The 20,681-nt window shown below is 40.6% G+C and overlaps 1 protein-coding gene across 7 annotated transcripts in view; it reads left to right on the top strand.

The window, feature by feature from the left end:
* TRAPPC8 (trafficking protein particle complex subunit 8) overlaps nt 1-20,681 on the top strand; it is a 72,857-nt gene that overhangs the window by 27,603 nt on the left and 24,573 nt on the right. For all 7 annotated transcript variants that reach the window (XM_020790920.3, XM_020790919.3, XM_020790918.3 and 4 more), the window contains 10 exons: nt 1,403-1,534; nt 4,450-4,674; nt 5,946-6,054; nt 6,805-6,999; nt 7,798-7,928; nt 8,980-9,054; nt 10,920-11,046; nt 12,567-12,724; nt 14,904-15,343; nt 19,238-19,385. In XM_020790920.3, coding sequence (XP_020646579.3) covers nt 1,403-1,534; nt 4,450-4,674; nt 5,946-6,054; nt 6,805-6,999; nt 7,798-7,928; nt 8,980-9,054; nt 10,920-11,046; nt 12,567-12,724; nt 14,904-15,343; nt 19,238-19,385 — 1,740 coding nt within the window. The remainder of the gene's footprint in view (nt 1-1,402; nt 1,535-4,449; nt 4,675-5,945; nt 6,055-6,804; nt 7,000-7,797; nt 7,929-8,979; nt 9,055-10,919; nt 11,047-12,566; nt 12,725-14,903; nt 15,344-19,237; nt 19,386-20,681) is intronic.

Below are 20,681 nucleotides of genomic sequence, written 5' to 3'. Positions count from 1 at the left end.
TGATACAGGAAATCCACAGTTAGAGCATCTCAGACAGGTAGACATCTAACTTGTGTTTAAAATGTTTAAGCAAGTGAGAGTCATGACTCTCCATCAGGTGATGAACAGTTTGCTCAACAATTGATAAACAAGGGCCAGATGAAACATTGCCTTTTGTGGTCATTAAGATATATGTGAAGATACTGAAACCTGTTAGAATAGCATATTTGTGAAAAGTCATTTCTTTCAGGTTTTAGCACTGAATCAGTTTTATATTTATTCTACAAGCATTTTCCATAAGTCTTGTCTGTGCTATCATCAGTATTGAACTAAAAACTTTGGCTACAGTAAACCTTTTCAAAACCTGTGGTACTACAGGCAGTCTTAAAACACAACTGGTTTTACCAGGCTCATACTTTGTCAAATGCAATATTGACATTTGTAGGCAATAACAAGATAAACTTAGAGAAATATTTGGCATCTAAGTTTACATCCTAGAAAAGCTTCTTGTTCAGCAGACCTAAATTGTATTTATTCTTCTTAAATTCAGTGTCCAGAATCCTATTGCTTATGTATGCTAGTGTACGTTTAGTGGTTTAAATCATAGTGGCAAATTCCTGCTATTTAAAGAACAGCTGCTTGTATTCCTCATCATGTGTGAGTTATATTAGTCAATCTTATTGGCATGTAATAAGAAATATAGGTTGCAACTCCATAATTAGCATAAATTTGACAATTCAGTTTATACTGTTATGTCTAAGCAACACGATTCTGGCCACTGAAAGGAACCTACCCTGTAGCAAACTCTCAGCTCATTTCCTTTCTTTTCCGGATAGTTTTGTTCTAACTGAAAAAAAGTGTGTGTATTCGCTGTGGGAGTCCATTGTAGATATTTGCTATGGAATTCGGATTAATATATTCGTCATTAGCTTAAAAAAGAGAATAGATACATTTTCTCTTCATTAGAAATATGGAGGTTTCTTACATATGGTTGTTGTATGTTTTTCAGGCTGTTATGCAGTGTTCTAGAGGTTTTTCTTTCTAACATTTTGCCAGTCTCTGTGGCTGGCATCTTCAGAGGACAGGAGTTAGAATGCTGTCTGTGTTCTGGTGTAGTGTGTGGACACACTATGCCAGTCTGTGGACACACTACACCAGAACACAGACCGAGTTCTAACTCCTGTCCTCTGAAGATGCCAGCCACAGAGACTGGCAAAACGTTAGGAAGAAAAACCTCCAGAACATGGCAAAACAGCCCGAAAAACCTAGAGCAACTATCGAATCCTGGCCATGAAAGCCTTTGAGAATACATTGGTTCTTCCATAGTTTTAGACTTCAGAGTGTTCTAATGCTCTAGTGATGATGTTAGGTTGTACATCACTGTTTAATTGAAAATTGCTTTTTTATTCACTGTTTTTAATAGGATTCAGATCTTCGAAGTGCACTGTTGCTGGAACAGGCTGCACACTGTTTTATAAACATGAAAAGTCCCATGGTTAGAAAATTTGCTTTTCATATGATACTGGCTGGGCATAGGTACAGTAAAGCAGGACAGGTAAGTTTTGTATATTAGGTTAAAAAATACTGGTTCTGTCACTGTCTAAATAAACCCACACCTTTCTGGATCTTTATCAGAGGTTACTGTTTTTTTTAATGCAGATAGAATTCCTCCATTTTGGTTCAGTTCTAGAATGTATGATCTCTGGGTTCAAACTAAAGAGGCTGGTTGGCTGGCCTTTTGGAGAAGCTGCTTAACTTCCTCAGATCTCTCCTTTGGAGGGCAGTATAGGGTGATGTTTGGGATGCCTTTTTTATTGTTGCAGAAGTACAGTACCAGTGATGCTAAGGTTTTTATTTTTTTTTAAGTACTGTCAAAACATCACTGATTTGCTGTATCAGGTATCAGCTATGAAAAAGGAATTGCCAGCTTTGTCTCTGTTCTCCACCAAAGGCAAGGAAGCTGTAAAGGGAAACTGTAATTACTTAATAGATTGTGGTTACAATCCAGTTGTCAATTCACATATGCGTGTAACTGAAATTGTAACTAGCACCTCATAAATTAATATCAGTTGTTGCCATGAGTTTTATAATTTTAGTTATGCATGCATAAGTCAGCGATTTTGGCCTGCATTATAATACAGTGGTGCCCCGCACAGCGAGGTTAATCCGTTCCGGATTAACCTTCGCTGTGGGAAACATCGCACTACGGAACACAAAAAGGCATTGGAACGCATTAAACAGCATTTAATGCGTTCCAATGACATAGAATACTCACCGTTGTGCGATGTTTCTCAGGGGCCGGCAGCCATTTTCGCGCCCTCCCCTCGCACAACGAGGGCACCAAAATGGCTGCCATCAGCTGTCCGGCGGGTCCAAAATGGCCACCGGAACAGCCGAAAGGGGCCGGGGCGCAGCGTTTTCGCGCCCTTGGTAAGCAAGGGGAGCGCGCGAAAATGCTGCCGGAAGCCCCGAAATGGTTGCGCGCAGCCATTTCGGGGCTTCCACAGCATTTTCGCGTGCTCCCCTTGCTTACCAAGGGCGTGAAAACGCTGCGCCCCGGCCCCTTTCGGCTGTTCCGGCGGCCATTTTGAAGCCGCGGAACAGCTGATCGGCGGGTCGCAAAGCGAAGGTCGGTAAGTGAGCAGCTTACCGTCCTTTGTTCTGCGATTTCCCGCCTATTCGGGCACCGTTTTGCGATCGCATTTGCGATCACAAAAACGGCCTCATAGAGCGAATTCATCACTCTACGAGGCGCCCGTTGTGCAAGGCACCACTGTAATTTAGTCTTGTAACAAATGTTTGGATTGAAGTTATTGTGTTACTAGCTTCTGTATATATCTTCTTCTGTTTTCATTGTTCAGTTGTTTTGAAAGATGATTAAATTCTGACACTTCATAGTGATATAAAATATTGTTTCCTATATCAGAGGTCATCAACCCCTGGTCCGCGACCCATTACTGGTCCTTGGATTAAGCCCGACCAGGCTGCCAAGATAGACTGCCCGCCTCCCACAGCACACACTCACCTCCCCGCAAAGGTTGTTTGCATTTGCTCGCACACTCGTGTGCCTGCGCAAACGATAGCGCGGCCTCCCGGAGCCCAGCTGGAAAGCCAGCAGCGCGGATGGACCCAGTGGCTGGAGGCAAGAGCCCGGGAAATTTGAATGGCCTCCCCGCCAGGCTCTGCCTCCAGCTGATGGATCAATCTGTGCTGCTGGCTTTCCAGCCGGGCTCCTTGGCTGTTCTCCCGGGAAGCCATTGGGCACTTTCTCGGAGAAGCAGGAGCAGGTGGAATGGAACTGCTGCTCAGCGCCTCTTCTCATGACAAAGGAGAAGGGGAGGGAGTGCTCCTGCGCTTTCTGCCCGGCCTCGCTCCCAGAGAGCAGGGGAAACTCTGCATCCCATGTCAGGCTGGGTGAGAGAGTTCAAGGCAGGAGACTGTTGGCTCCCTGCCTGAGGATGGGAAACCACCCAGCCCTGAGCGGGCGAGGCGGGCTTGCTGCCTCCCCCTCCTGCCTTTTCCTACTTCCCTCCGATGCTGGCAAGCGAGCGACCCAGCTGAGTGAATAAAAGGCTAGATTTAGTTTGCTGACCATTGCCAGTGCAAAGGTGAAGGCACCACCGCCCGGCCTCCCGGGCTCCAGTTTGCAGGGATCGGCAACAGGGTGGCCCTTTTCCCAAGTCGGCGTTTTCTCTCCCACCCCGCCCTGATCAGCTCTGCAAAGCGGGCTGGCAACACCCGCCGCCCCGGCTGGTGGAAAATAGGCCAGGGAGAGGGAGGGAGGTGATAACAGCCCCCCTATGCTGAGGTGTGTGTGTGGGGCAGTGGGCCCGTGCTTCCAGGCAGCAACCAGGAAGGCACGGTAGGGCAGGGAAAGCCAGATGATCAGGGCGCGCAGGGGATGAACCGTGCAGCGCCGGCGAGAGCAATGACCAGGGGGAGTGCGGCTTCCCTCTGTCCGCCACAACTGGCCTCGACGCGAACTGGGGAGCAGCCCTTTTGTGCGCTGGGAAAGAGTCCCAGGTGCTGCTCCCAGGTCATTTTTACACATGAGGCTGAAGAACAGCAGCACCCTGCCTGATCTCTTGGTATAGGTAGAGGAGAGGGATAGACAAGGATGGGTGTAGCGATTGGCGTGAAAGAGGGAGGGAAAGAGAGAGGGAGGGAGGCAATGACTTCTTCCTGCTGCTGATCACCTTTGTAGCAACAGCCCCCCCCAACGCCAAGGGTGTGTGTGTTTTGGCAGGGGAGAAGGTGGCAGTGGGCTCGTGAGCGTGACATGCCCACCCGCAAGCGCGGGGGTGCACCGCCCTCCACCTGTCCTTGCACGAAGCCAGTACCCCCAAAATGGTCCGTGGTCCCAAAAACGTTAGTGACCACTGTCCTAGATAATGGACTTTTAAAATCCTAAACTCAAAATACAATGCTCTGTGCAGTTGGTTTTTAGTGTGTTTAAATTTTATCTTACAGAAGAAGCATGCTTTGCGGTGTTATTGTCAAGCCATGCAAGTTTATAAAGGGAAGGGATGGTCACTTGCTGAAGATCATATAAACTTCACTATTGGCCGCCAGTCTTTTACACTTCGACAACTTGATAATGCTATATCTGCCTTCAGGCATATTTTGATCAATGACAGCAAGCAGACTGCAGCTCAGCAAGGGGCTTTTCTCCGAGAATATCTTTATGTTTATAGGGTAAGATGCCAGATTTTGTTCTAGTGGAATCTTGAATTAATTTTCAAGTTGCTTTCAAGATTAGTTTTCAAGATTTCTAATGCTTGGCATGTTGGTTGTGAATATTCTTATTTGCTGAAATCCTGTTCTGTAAGTTATGCTACATAAGACTGATGATGCCATTAGCCATGTTTTTCCCCCTAAATAAAAGATTTTTGACCACCACCACCCCCAAAAGGCCCTGAGGCTTCCATGGAATCCATTTTGTTGCCAGAAAGCTGTTTGAGGGCCACAGAATGGAGCTAGTGAGGCCTGCTGTAATCAGTACAGTTGTTGCAATAGCGGCATTTTTTTTAATAAATAAAGGCTTCACTCCCAACAGTTGCCCAAGGACAAAAGGGATTCCATGAGATCTTCGGGACCTTGGGTGGGGGCAACATTCCTTTTAATTTTCAGCCCTGCTAGGTGGGCCTGTGCCCCTCTTGCATGTAATTCCACCCCCCCCATGTGGGGTTCTGCTGCAAGCAGGAAGAGCCCTTTGTACAGGGGGCAGAGTCGCACACCTTAGAGGGAACCTTGGGTGGGGGGAAAGAATTGGAAATTTATGGAATTGGAATTCAGCATTCATTGTAAGATATTTTTGTGCCTGAGGGGAAAAAATCAAAATGCTGCCACCTTTCTCACTTCTTAATGTGGGGCATAGCACATTCCCAAGTTCTTCTGTGCAAGGCACATTCATTTTAATTGTTTGTTTCTCAGGCAAAAGTGTGACATCAGAGAAGATTTGATGACCCTAACAAAGTTGCCTTAACATCTATAATTAAATTTAAAATGTTAATAGATCTTTCTCTTGTTTTTGTTTCTGCCCCATGTTGACATATTTATATCTAAGATATAAATATCTATATTGAAGGAAGTACTAGTTAGAAGTTGTAAACTTGGAGTTTCTTCTTCTAGTACTGTCTTGAAAATTACAGTGTTTGGTGCTATCTCCACATTAAAAACAGCAGCAAAGTATACAATTAGGTGAACACACTGAAATATTTAATTAGGGTAACAGAGTTGTAGTTGTGTGAGGCAAAGATTCAGTAGTTATGTATGTTGGTTAATTATATTTGCATTAAAGACAAGATACGTAATATTCTTCTTGTGAATGTTTTCTTACATATTCATTGCCTTGTTCAATTTCATATATTCCTACTCCGAACACTAATATTTCGGTCATTCAAAACATGTATGAATTTTAGTTTCTGAATGTAGGTCAACATCAATCTGTTTTTTCTTCTTTTTAGAACGTAAGTCAGTTATCACCGGATGGACCTTTACCACAGCTTCCTTTACCTTGTATCAATAGCTCTGCAACACGAGTTTTCTTTGGACATGACAGAAGGCCAGCAGAAGGTTAAAATTTAGCTAGATTCTACCTTAGGTTTAAAGAACTAATTAGGATAGCATGTGATAAGTATTAGGTTGGATCTACACATGCAACAGGATAAAATGATGAAAAGCTGACTTGATATGCTGTACCATCCAGAAGTATAAAATTAACAAACTGGAGATAAGTGTTCATGCCCATCTTTTTCCTTCTTAGACTGTCCTTTCCTTTGGGGGCTTTTCTTTTCTGACTTGAGAGCATTAAAATTTGATTTCCCCACCTGTAGCTGGAAAGTGTGCAGTTCATTCTATTCTACTCTACCCCCTCAGATAAGCAGCTTTATCAGTGATGGCACCTAAATATTTAGTTTTCCCTTTGTTAATATTTTTGTTACACTAGGACTAGCTATGCTTATTCTCTTTGTGTGTTCAAGTAGGAAATGCTATATGGATTGAAAAGAAATAATGAATAGAGTTCTGAAATCAGAATTTTAGATGGCTAGATTGGTTTGAGAAACTCATTGCTTAACCCATTAACTCTGCGGTTTCCCTGCATATTTAGTTTTCTTGTTTCCAGATCTCCCCTGAAATTCATTTGGATTGTTTTCTTCTTGCTAACAATATAATCTCTTCTGAAAAGAGACAAAATGGATATCTGAGAAAATGTTACATTATTTCCATGAAAACATGAAATGAGCAAAGGAGATTTAGTTTGTGGGATTGTGTTCTCTAGTGTACTGAAATGATTATGGATTTTTTTTGTTCATTTATAACTAGGTGAGAAACAGGCAGCAACCCATATAAGCCTTGATCAGGAATATGACTCTGACTTTTCACAACAGTGGAAGGAGCTTGAGGAGCAAGTTGTGACAGCAGCAAACAAAGGCACAACACTCCCTAATTTCCAGCCAACACAGTATTGTCTGAACAAATACTCGGATAACTCCAGATTTCCACTCAGTGTAGTAGAAGGTAAAATGGTATATACATTTTAATTAAGAAATTACACATTGCCATAACATTGATTACGTAAAGCTACTGTATGGAATGGTACTCAGTGTGGTGTGGTAGTGGGTGGAGTGGGACTGTGGAGACCAAGATGTGAATTCCAACTTGGCCATGGAAACTTACTGGGAGTGTGGAACTGTTAAAAGCACTTCTTAAATATCTCATGTACAGTTGTGCCTTGCATTACGATGTTAATACGTTCCAGCGAAATCGCTGTAGAACAAGAACATCGTAAAGCGAAATTAAAAAGCCCATAGAAACACATTAAAACCCGATTAATGCATTCCTATGGGCTTGAAACTCACCGTCCAGCGAAGATCCTCCATAGCGCGGCCATTTTCGCTGCCCGTGCAGTGAGGAATCCGTCCCAGAAAACAGCAGGCGGCCATTTTTTTACCCGGCGACCATTTTGGAACCGCTGATCAGCTGTAGGAAAATCGTCGTTTTGCAAGAATCGGTTCCCGAAGCAGGGAACCGATCATCACAAAGCAAAATTCCCCCATAGGAAACATCATTTTGCGATCGCAAAAACTTCGCCGTTATGCGATTTCATCGTAAAACGGAGTGCTCGTCTTGCGAGGCACCACTGTATTTTGAAAGCCCTAATAGGATAGCTATAAGTCAGTTCCAACTTGACAACACATAACTAACTGTACAGATTAGCTTTGTAGTTACGGAGCATTGTGTGAATGGCTTGACTTACTCTCACATGTTGTAAAAATGTCATTCCTAAAAATAAACAATGACTTTCCTTTTTAATAGAGCCAATAACTGTGGAAGTAGCTTTCAGAAATCCATTGAAAGTTCCACTTTTGTTAACTGATTTGTCACTGCTTTGGAAATTCCAGCCAAAGGATTTCAATTCAAAAAGTAATGAAGAAACAAAGGAATTGGTAAGTAATCAGAAAATGTCCTGTAGCAAAATTTCATATAGTATTAGCAATAAATAGTTTTGTTTTAAATGGTGAATAGTGAATTGATGCATACCATCATATATTCATTTTCTAATTATTACTGGAAATAATTGCATCCAGACGTCATGTTAAACCATGACTTAGCATTACTGGAACAAGTTTATCTTCCTGTCACTAATTCCCACTCCATTTACCCGTACTATAGCCAGAAGTAGAAGACAGGAAACATCACTTTTAGTTGTAGATTCATTGTAGTTTGGTGTTTATCCAAATTCAAAACTGTGAATAATCTTACCTGGTTTGATAGAAAATAAGCTGGTTGAAAGTTGTCTTGTTCCCACTAACCATAATTAACATTAACCACAGTCTATCTAGGTTTGGAATTCAAGGGAAGCTGTGATCAATCTAAGGCAGTTGGAAAACTCCTGCAGTCCTTTTTTGTTTTGCTGGAGGAAAGAAGAGAGAGAGTGGAAGCCTGAGAGAACACTAGCAACTATGATTTAGTGCAGGAGTGGGCTGGGTCTGAGCTGTGGACTGCATGTGGCTTCCCTCTGACTTTTTGAAGCTCTCTCTCTCTCTCTCTCTCTTTAAAACTGTTTTAGTCTAAAAATTGTATATATGCCACCTTTTCAGCATTAGATTACACACAGCATCTCTTCTTAAAAAAACCAGAAAAAATGCCTTTTCTGGCCTGAAACATGTCAGGAGGAAGGGGGACCTTAACTTTAAATGGTAAACTATTTTCTTGGGGCAACATTTACCATTTTAGACAGGACTAAAAAGCTTCCACCCCACCCCCAAATGGGCTAGAGTTAGAGGGAGAAAATGTTCTGCAAACTTTGAGGGGGGGCAAAAATAACCTGGATCCTCAGAAGTCATCTTCCATGACTTAGTGTGATATCTACACCAGCCTAAGTTTCAAATACATTGAAATCTACTGTTCTGAGAAGTATTCCTTTCTCCTGTTTAATGCTGGAAAACATTCATCTATTTAACAGAAATAGTATTTCAGATTATTTTTGCTTTCTAGGAAACGTGTGGGAAGGATATGATTGGAGCTGAAGTAATATCAGAATTTTTGATTAACAGTGAAGAAACTAAAATGGTAGGTAGTTTGTTGAAGATGCTTTTAATTACACTTTTTTTTTAAAAAGGCGTGACACTCATAAAGTTCACATTCCTAGCAGTAAAATAGATGTGAAAATGTAGACTTCTGTGAAGTATTTGTTTTAAACAGTTTTCTGGAATTTTGTTCTTTGTTCAAGACAGTAGAAAAGTTTCCCTCATGAGCTTCATATGAACAGTTTCGTAATCCTTGAAAATTTCTAGTCTGTAGAATTGTGCAGGCATATATTCAACTCACAAATTTTGAGAATAGCAAGACAAAAATAGTTGCCTAAGCTGTACATTGAACACTGCTATTGTTTTCTATTTTATTTATTTATTTATTTTTATTTATTTAATTTTTATGTGGGTTTATATGTCAAAACAAGCACTTTGAATTGGGCCCGAGCAGCAACTGGTAGCCAATGTAGCTTAAACAGAAACAGCTTGATATGTTCCCTAGCGGCTGCACCACTCACCAGCCGCGCAGCTTGATTCTGATTCTGGACCAGTTGCAGTCGCCGGACCATCTTCAAAGGCAGCCCCAAATAGAGTGCATTGCAGTAATCTATGCGGGATATTACCAGTGCATGTATAACTATCATGAGACTCTGCTCGTCCAGGTAGGGCTGTAGCTGGTATAATTTCCGCAGCTGAAGGAAGCCGCCTCTGGCCACCAAGTCTACCTGGGCTTCCAGTGTTAGACTGGGGTCCAGGAGCACCCCCAAGCTGCGGACCCTGTCCCTTAGGGAGAGTGTAACCTCATTCAGGGCAGGGAAATGGCCCTCCAGCCTGTCCGGCGAAGCATCCACTAACAGCACTTTCGTCTTGTCTGGATTGAGTTTCAGTTTATTAACCCTCATCCAGTCCATTATCACATCCAGACACAAGTTCAGCACAGAAACTGCCTCACCTGGATTGGTGGAAAACGAGAGATAGAGCTGAGTGTCGTCAGCATATTGCTGACTCCTCAGCCCAAACCTCCTGATGACCTCTCCCAGTGGTTTCATGTAGATGTTGAACAGCATGGGGGACAGTATTGAGCCCTGAGGAACCCGATGACATAAACACCATGGGGCAGAGCAACTGTCCCCCAGCACCACCCTCTGGACACAGTCAGCCAGGAAGGAGCGGAACCACCATAAAATGGTGCCCCCAACTCCCACCCAGCTAGCCTATCCAGAAGGACACCATGGTCGATGGTGTTGAAAGTTGCTGAGAGGTCCAGGAATATCAACAGGGTCACACTCCCCCGGTCTCTCTCCCGGCAAAGGTCATCGTACAGGGCGACCAAGGCAGTCTCCGTACCAAAGCCCGGCCTGAAACCCGATTGAAATGGATCCAGAAAATCCTTTTCATCCAGCAGCGCCTGGAGTTGCCCAGCCACAATCCGCTCTAACACTTTGCCCAAATAAGGAAGGTTCGCTACTGGTTGGTAGTTAACCACCAGCCTTGGGTCCCAGGTTAGGCTTTTAAGGAGTGGTCGAATTACCGCCTCTTTCAAGGTGGTAGGGACCACTCCCTCTCTCAAAGAGGTGTTCACGGCCTCCTGGACCCAGGTGCGATCCCCCCTGTCTGATCTTCCAATTAGCCAGGATGGGCAAAGGTTGAGTGGAGTGGTGGTAGAACGGACAGATCCAAGCACCCTGTCCACATCCTCAGGTCTCAACAATTGAAACTCACCCATTAATACTTGACCTAAACATGGCACACTGGACACATCCTCTGATTCTGCAGTAACTGTGGAGTCCAACCCACTGCGAAGTATGGAAGTTATTGCTTTGCTTGCTTTTTTTGTAACTGAAATGGTGCATAATGTAAAATAACTTACCCTAGCAACAACAAAAATTTAACGTATCTCCACAGGCAAGACTAAAGCTCTTTCCCCATCAAACAGGGGAGCTACACATTCTGGGAGTCGTTTACAATCTTGGCACTATTCAGGGTACAATGATGCTAGATGGAATAGACCCTTCTGTTACATTACAAACAGGTAAGCATATTATACCTACCATATTTTCACCAAAATCTACTTTAGCTACTCTTCTGTTTTGTTGCTCGGCTTTTCCACAAAGAAAGCACTGAGAGGGCTTTTGTTGTTTAAAAAAGCAGTAAATCTAAACTAGAAAAAGCAAAGTGACTTGCATAAAAATAGTTGCAGATAAAAAAGTAGCAGATATTACCTAAAATTTATTTATGTATTTATTTTATGATTAGCGAATTAATGATTGTATCAGACTGTCTATGGCTTGTTGCTGACATATTCTGAAGCCATTAACCATAATTTACTAGTGAAGATGAAACAGAAAACTAGTTAATTGAAAACACCCTAATTTACTTCTGTGCTTATAAAAAGGAAGATGTGACAGAATGTCAGCATGGCCAAATGTTTCATTAATATTGTGGCTTATTACACTGTGATATGATTATACACTTAAAATCTTTTTATGCCACTTCCTTTCCCCCAGATACAATACTGCATGTCTAGATTTCTACTCAGTAGCTTACATCATGCTGTAATGATTGTTCAGTATTATATTTAAGAATCTTGTGCTCATTTGATTGCCTCTGATCTGATTTGGTGGCAAAGAGAAGATAAGAAGCATTTAATTCCTGCTGCAGCTATAAGGATTAGCATTATGATTTATTGAAACAAGCCATTATCATTAATTTGTCTGAAGTTGTCTTGACCCTGTAAACCATAGTCAATGCAAGCTACAGTTTATCTGGATTTGGACATGGGAGCAATGGTGATTTGAAAATGGAAAAATGCTTCATGGTCTCCTCTTTGCAGCTGCATTAGAAGAGGAAGGAGGATGATTCAGGTATTGTGCACTAAATTGCAGATGAACATTACATAGGAACACAACCAATACAGCTATAAACATTCACTGTAATGATGTGGTGACATTGGAAAATGACTACATCACATTTAAGAAGCTCTGCTCCTTACAGTAAAGAACCTCTATTCTTGAAATAGTGTTGCCTGTTTTAGTTTCAACTCATGTTTGCAAACCAAACTTAGATCCATAAGAAAAATGTGGTTTAGGCCCAGTCTTGCTTGTGAAGTCTTCTGCTTGTGCATTGTGGGAAAGCTTTTACTGCTTTTTCCTCACTGAAGCCCCTGGTCTTCCCTGAAAAATCCTCCTGAACATCTGGAGTGACATAGAAAGGTGCAGATGTTTGCATTTATGTTTGTAGGAGGATTGTTGTGCAAGACTACCATTTGTATAAGTCTGTGTGCAAATGACTTTGTTAATCAAATTATGACAAGCTGGAATGTTATCATGCAAACATTTATAAATAGACATTAAAATCATGTTATTAACACTGCAAAGTCTATTCTTTGTAATTTTCGGATTACTCTATTAATCATCTTTTCAGTATCAAGCACGCCTTAACTAGTTATATGCCAAATTCTAATGGCATCTTGAATATAATTTTTTTAAGGATTTTAGGTTTTGGTTATGGATTCATTTTATGTATTTCAAGGACCTGTTCATTTATTTTAAGGAAAATATTTCTCTAGTGGAATGTCAGTACGAGGGCGTCAAGATTTGGAAATTCAAGGCCCTCGCTTGAATAACACAAAGGAAGAGAAAACCTCTATTAAATATGGACCAGATCGGCGTTTAGATCCTATTATTACAGAAGAAATGCCTTTGCTAGAGGTAGAACCAATTGTTGACACTATTCTCTAATATTTTAATGGTTATGTTTGAAATTAAGGATCTGTATCATGTAACAAAGGGGTGGGCAATTAATTTCTATAGGAGGGCCACATGAAAAATCTAAAGTGTATTCGGGGGCTGAACCAACTTTACTTAAAAATAAAATGAAACAGTGATGTTATGGTTGTTTTTATTTTAAACTTGTTAATCTTCACAAATACTAAAGAGGTTTTTTTGCGGTAAGTTAAAAATAAGCAACTGCCCACCTTAAAAAAAAGCTATAAAGCACTTTGCCCAGGTCTGATGTAACAGTGTGTGCAACTTGCAGTTATTATGTGTCAGAAGACTATTTTTAATTTTTCTGTATTCCTTTTCTAAAAATTTGAGAGGTGTATGAAAACTCCCTCTGATTTTTTTAATGATGATCCCAAAGTGAAGGACTGTTATCTCACCAATTAAACCATGGTAATCCATGTTACCAAAATCAGCCCTGTATACTGTATAGGAATTCACTTCCTCTGACATGAATAGAGGATTGAGGACACTACTAGAAAAACTTATACAGTGAATCTAAATTGCCTGTTAAAGAGATTAATTACATAAGAAAATAAAATGTCAGTTTTCCAATAGCAAGTAGAGTTTATGGAAATGTACTTTGATTTAAAATGTTTGATTACCCTTCATTAATATGTAACAAGACTCATCCCCAGCTAAATAAGATTTCAATAGCTTTTACTACAGATAAAGTTTCCCTAAATCCCACCCCAGCTGTATGTTCACAGTCAGGGGCAAATCCTCTGCTTTCGGTTCTTCTTGCTGCTTCTGGCTTTCAGTCTCATGGATTCCTGCTGAAGGTCTCTTTGGTTAGACCTCTCTTGATAATAATAATAATAATAATAATAATAATTTATTGTCATTGTAAGTATATACACATACAACGAAATTCACAATGTCTGAATCTGGGCTTTTCTTCCTGCCTGAAACGGTACTATGACTTCATAACAAGGTTTCCAATTCAGCTGCATGCAGTTTAAATAAAATAAAATACATACATAAATGTTACAGAGAGCAATTGTTCTGAAACCTTCTGAGGTTTGCTCCCTTTACCACCAGATCTTTTCCAGCTGTCTTACACTATACCCCATAACTGTCCCCTTATTGAATAAAAGGCAATGTATAAATAAAATAAACAGTCACTAATAGTCCCTTTAAAAAGTTTTTTTTGAAAAATCCAGGCCAGAACTTTTGATGAAGCTCAATTTTTATGGGTCTTCTAACTGCCAATCAAACGTCTTGGCTATTTTCTTGAATATCCTTTACATAATAACCATTGTCATGTCAGCCATACTTGTCTTATGTTTCTTGTCTACTTACTTATATTATAACCTCATTAAGAGGTCATTCATAGAATTTAAATATTTCAAAACATAATAATACAAATTCTCCATGATTTGCCATGTTCATTTTCTTGCCTGTTGTATATTGGATTTAAAATATCAGGCTGTATTTGAAGTTAGAGTAAACTTTTAAGTCTTCCTGCATTTAGCAGGGGGTTGGCCCCTTCTAACTTAATTATTCTATAAGTTCTATTCTATAAATTATAGTGAAGTAAACTTAAAGTGCCAACTAGCATAATCTGAAACTGTATTACACAGAAATGTATGTTTTGCTAAGGTTCAATGGAAACAGTAGACATGGGGTTTTCTGAGTTTTGGGGACTACTGATCCCATTACTCTCCATTCTGGGAGTTTCACCTGACAGACAAATTCCTATGGACATCTAAATGTGGATTACCTGGGAGAAAGTCTTGAACTGGAAGTCTTTGTGGCCTAGTTAGGCATAACTCTGTCTAGCACCCTGTGCAGAAGGACCCTGCTCCATTGCTAGCTAGAGGCTTTCTTTCTGATTAGGGAACTAGATAGAGCTAGGTTGAGATAGGCCACAAAGTCTTCTAACTTAAGGCTTTCTCCCAATTGAGCCATATTTAGGTGTTTGCAGGTTTTTTGTGTCAGGTGGGACTTCCAGAATGGACAATTACGGGACTTTTAATTCAAAGAATCAGAAAATCCCATGCCTACAATGCAGTACTTACTGCAATCAAGAACATCATAGATTTTGGTTTCTTGTCAAATTTGGCAAATTGTCAAAACCTATTCATATGTTTCTCTTCCAATACAGGTGTTCTTTATAAATTTTCCTACAGGGCTGCTTTGTGGAGAAATACGGAAGACATATGTGGAATTTGTGAATGTGAGCAAGTGTCCTCTGACTGGAGTGAAAGTTGTTTCTAAACGGCCAGAGTTCTTTACCTTTGGTGGGAGCAGTGCCATTCTAACACCATTAAGTCCATCAGTATCCGAACACTGCAGTGCTTACAAGACTGTTATAACACATTCTACCTCTGTATGTTCACTGGTGTCTTCAGCTACTTCTTCAGACTTTGGGGTTGCATCAGGAAGTCAGCCTGAAGTAGTAGATGTCCCACTTCCTGACTCTGTTCTTCTCCCTGGAGCTTCAGTACAGCTTCCCATGTGGTTACGTGGACCTGATGAAGAAGGTGTTCATGAAATAAACTTCTTGTTTTACTATGAAAGTATTAAAAAACACTCAAAAATGAGGTAAGTGAGGTTTTTAAAAAAGTTGTACTTTTAAAAAAAGTTGTATTTTTCCAAATTAATCTAACTTAAAAAAAATTAATATAGTGATCAGATATCTGCATTTTAATCCACTGTTACTAACTTTGTTAATACCACGCACCCTTTGTAAGGTGAAAAATTATTGTGGGGAAGTAAAGAGAGGCAATATTTTTATATTGTCAAGTGAGTGACCATTTCCAAGGCTATATTATTCAAATTCTGAAATTAACTTTTAGTATTTGGGGTATGTGCATCTGTCATACTGAAAACATAGGTGGTTGTGTGCTGTTGCAGATATATGAGATTGTTGTGCATTTCTCTTGTGAGAATGTCTTACTTCAAAATATAGGTCAAGATCAAATGTGTCACTACTGAAGTAAATAACTCTGCTAACATAATTGCAGTGGTCTCTTGTGTAACTGGCTGTTGAACAAAAAATTATACTGGATTCTATCCTTGCACTAACTCTGTAAATGCATAGATGTTAATACAGTGCACCTTATATTGATAGTGACTCAGTTCATCTCACGCATGGTAATTGTAAGGGTGATTGACCATTACCTCTTTAGCAGACCTGTAGTAATTGACACTTTCTCCAAGAAACCACTGCCAGTAGCAAGATATTTTTACTTGGCAGATGCTTAAGAACCATTCTTGTTCTTACCATTCCAGGCAGGTGACCAAAGCAGGGAGCTTGTTTATTTAACATATTCGTATGCTACCTTTCTATTAAAATATCCAGAGCAGTTGGAACTTTGATCTCCTAGTGATCTCTGCTTGGCTTAAGTTACAGCATCCTCCCCAAGCTTACTGTAAAGTACAGATGTGCATTAGAACCAAAATTCATACTCATATTTGGTACTTGGAGTTACAGCCCTTCAGATTTGGAATTTTAAAAATCCAGTATTTCCCAAAATCTGGAAGCCCAGTATAGTCAGTGTAAGTATTATATAGCCATTATTTTCCTATTTAAAAAGACATAAACAGGCAAAACAATTTAAAACGATTCCCGTTTCCTCTGAACACCTTCCTGGTGATTGTGCCAAACAAAAAGAGTGCACATCAACAGCTACTAGTGCCTTGAACCCTGAACAATGGGGATGTTAGCAGGACATTTTAGCAGCATTGTGGAAACAGAATAGGGGTTTCACTGGGGAGTGGGCAAATACCCTGGGCAACACTGACAGGCAGATTGGAGTAGCAGATAGCCTGTGGTGGATGGGAACTGTGCCAACAGAATGAGAGCAACACAGTTGAGTGAATGAGCTGTCTTGGAGTAGCAGTTGGAAGAATGAAAGAGGCAGTAGAAGGACAGCAGACTGAAGCATGGCATACTAAGTACTATGAGCAGAGTGTGCCATTCTCTCTTACTTAAAGGAGACTTCAGGGAAGCCCAGCAATGGTAGTTTGACCTTAAGGAAAATAATTTTGTCTCCAAATCCAGGTTCCTGGTGTGAGTGGTGTGATGTCTCTTGCATAATAGACCACTCTTTCAGTGGGCACACCAGTTGGTAAGAAAGACACCAGTCTCATTGCTACCTTAGCCAGATCTCCTGTTGCTATACCAGTTGCCTGACACACCAGTATAAATCAGGCCCCACCCTGTGGCTAAGGGTCATTCAAGATGGTTGTTGGTAATATGGTTACAGTTCTATCACAAACCTGCAGAAACCAGTGCTCTCCACTAGAGACAATTGCTGCTCATCCAAGGCTATCATCTTCCCCTAGGCAATGCGTAATCCTGGTATTTTTTATCTGTGCAGTAGGCCTTTTCTTCTACCACTCCAAGTTCCTGCAGGTGGCCTGGAACTTATTCTTGAGATGTGGATCTGGGTGTTTGCCACCTCCCACCTTTTGCTATTTGCCCATCTACCTCCCTACTTCCCTGGACTGTTGGCTGCCCTCTGATGACTCTTCACAATAAGGAAGCCACTTGCTCTTCATTTGCCCACAGCAATGCCTTGTGCTGATCTTCAGCTGGCTGAACATCCTATTATTGGAGAGATGGTCCAGGTCCTGCCCAGATTTGAGCACCTTCTAGGAGTGCATGCACTCAGCCATGTGAGCATCTGTTGCACACTGTTCAAAAGGCTTCCAGATTATTGACTTCTTGGGAGCTCCAGTTTTTGACCTGCATGTTCCTAAAGCGATTGCTAATTTGTTCTGGCAGCTGGTGGGGCAAGTGCAGTTGGTGGGGCAGGGGTGTTTTCAGTATCACATGTTTCTGAACTGGTACCCAACTGAGTCCCCTCAATCTTATCATACCCTATGTCGGATATATATGTACTTGAAGGGGATTTCCCACCAACCACAAGGCTAGTTTGCACAGGAGACTTGTTGGGAATGGGGGCTGAGGTAAATCCTTCCCTGAAAGTGTTGGAATTGCATGGTATGCATATGAAAGGCAATATCTGGTTGCCCTTCATAAATATCTTTACTAACCACAAAAGCAGCAGCACTGCTGCTGCCCAAGCTGACAGTGTCAGTCTGAGTGCTGAGGGCGCATACGCACACATACACATACACACACACACACACACAGAGAGAGAGAGAGAGAGAGAGAGAGAGAGCTTGCCTGCTCCTCTTGCATAGTGTCAGTGCTGAGCAAGGCAGCCGGGATTTTGTCGGTTGGCTTCATAATAGCAGTTTCATTCTTCCCTCCCAGTTAGCTCAGTGGTTGAGGTATTTGGCTGTGGAACCAGAGGTTGGGAGTTCAGTTTCCCATTGAACCTCCTTGACAGTTCTAAGATGATGATGATAAAAATATCTTCTGGTGTCTGTGCTGGCTTCTAGATTTCATTGGTGCAGACAGACATCATTTACAGGTTTTGCTATAACCACAGCCCCCGTCCCTTGAGAAACCCATGGCAACCCCAATAAGGGGACACTGAGTTCTAGTTCTCTGTCTCCACTATCCTCGCTGCTAGAGTGTTTTATGTATCTCAAGGAATCACTCCAGTTTGCTGACTAACAGGATTTTGGCCATTGTGTTATTATGTTTCATACAAATAATACAAATAATAATAACAATACAAATAATAATAATACAAATAATAATACAAATAATAATACAAATAATACAAATAATACAAATAATACTAATACAAATAATACTAATACTAATACTAATACTAATACTACTACTACTACTACTACTACTACTACTACTACTACTACTACTACTACTACTACTACTACTAATAATAATAATAATAATAATAATAATAATAATAATAATATATGTGTCTCTAATTTGTAAATATATTAATTGGGCCAACCAGGTATTCTAGATCACTGGTTCTTAACCTTGGGTTACTCAGGAGTTTTGGACTGCAACTCCCAGAAGCCTTCGCCACCAACTGTGCTGGCTGGGGTTTCTGGGACTTGCAGTTCAAAAACATCCAAGTAACAAAGGTTAAGAATCACTGTTCTAGATGGATGCTGCTAGGAATTCATATACCAGAACACTTGTTCTCTCTTTGCAGAGAGGTAGCCTTGTTTTCAATAAAGAAACAAAACAAAAGTATTGCAGCATCTTCAAGGCTAACCTATTTATCACATCATGTGTCGAAATAGTGAATAGTTATCCATGAAAGGATAAATCTGCTAGTCTCAAAGGTGTCACAGCATTTCTAGTTTTCTTTTAGTCTTGGTGTTTGGATGTTTCATAAGTTTTGTGGAGCTTCTTGGAATAAAATGAGACATGGTGCAAGCCATCTTTCATTTGAATGTGAAGAAGCAAAAGAAATGAGTCATTTAGAAGTAAGATTTTAATCTTTAAAGTTATCTGATGCTGACAACTTGTATGATAGCTGTTGAATTGTATGTGAAGAAAATTAGACATATGGTGAAATATAAAGTGTATTCTCTTTCTAGTCATAGAGTATTGAGACACACTGCAGTTATTTGCACCAGCCGATCGCTGACTGTGCGAGCCACTGTATTTCGAAGCAATGCTCTTGCAGATGAAAAAGGTGAAGGTGACAATATGCTAGTGTTTGTGGATGTGGAAAATATCAATACTGTAAGTCTGCTCAGACTTGGGGTTAATGGTTGTATTTTTAAACTGAAACACTCTGTCTTTAAAACAAATATCTGTTTTTCTGTTCTAATGTTGGGAATTAACTTCTTAAAACTTCAGTCTGTAGTTTTGTAGAGGGCTTTCTAGTAATTTTTAATTAAAATTTCATTGCTTTCAATGCCAGAACATAATGTAATTCTAACAGCCTTGTCTGGTGTACACTTTTCTTTGTACAGCACTGATGTATTTTTAAATAACATTTAATGTGGTTTTTATTGCTACCATAAGATACAATATCTAGAGCAGTAGACTGTCACTTTTCTAGCATTCAGCTTCACTATGTATATAGTAAAAGAATTCATCAATGTTTACTGAGCACAACACTCATCAACATTTAGAACCACCATCTTCTCCCAGTGGTTGTATCTGGAGACAAACTGGAATGACCTAATCTCTCTTTAAACTGATATACAGTGGTGCCTCGCACAACGGGTGCCTCACACAACGATGAATTCACACAACGATGTCTTTTTCTGTTAAATTTGCCGCCTCACACAGTGATGTTTCCTATGGGGGATTTTCACACAACGATGTCTCTTTTTCGTTCCTGTAAAAGTGTCTTACAATGCTTGGAAGCCGTTTTAAATGCTTGCACTGGTTAGCCCACTTCCTGAACCCTATGAAAACTGATTTTGGTGTTGTTCTGACACTTCGTTAATTTATGGTAATTTCTTGTTTTCTCCATTGAAAACCATTGAATGGTCTGTCTAATGGTTTCCAATGGAGAAAACAAAAAATCATCAGGAATTTTTTGTTTTCTCCATTGAAAACTATTGAATGGTCTGTCTAATGGTTTCCAATGGAGAAAACAAAAAATCATCAGGAAGAGCTTTAAAAGGCAAACGGAGATCAAAGAGCCCTTTCCCGATCTCCCTTTTCGCTCCTGTAAAAGTGTCTTACAATGTTTGGAAGCTGTTTTAAATGCTTGCAATGGTTAGCCCACCTCCTGAACCCTATACAAACCGATTTTGGTGTTGTTCTGACACTTCGTTAATTTATGATGATTTTTTGTTTTCTCCATTGGAAACCATTAGACAGACCATTCAATAGTTTGCAATGGAGAAAACAAAAAATTACCATAAATTAACGAAGTGTCAGAACAACACCAAAATCAGTTTGCATAGGTTTCAGGAGGTGGGCTAACCATTGCAAGCATTTAACACGGCTTACAAACATTGTAAGACACTTTTACAGGAGCGAAAAAGGACTTCGCAAAGCCATTGAAATTTATTGAGTCGG

This window comes from Pogona vitticeps, chromosome 4 (genome assembly GCF_051106095.1).
Source record: "Pogona vitticeps strain Pit_001003342236 chromosome 4, PviZW2.1, whole genome shotgun sequence".
NCBI lineage: Eukaryota > Metazoa > Chordata > Lepidosauria > Squamata > Agamidae > Pogona > Pogona vitticeps.
Note: the sequence above shows the minus strand (reverse complement) of the source record. Positions and strands in the feature narration are given on the sequence as shown.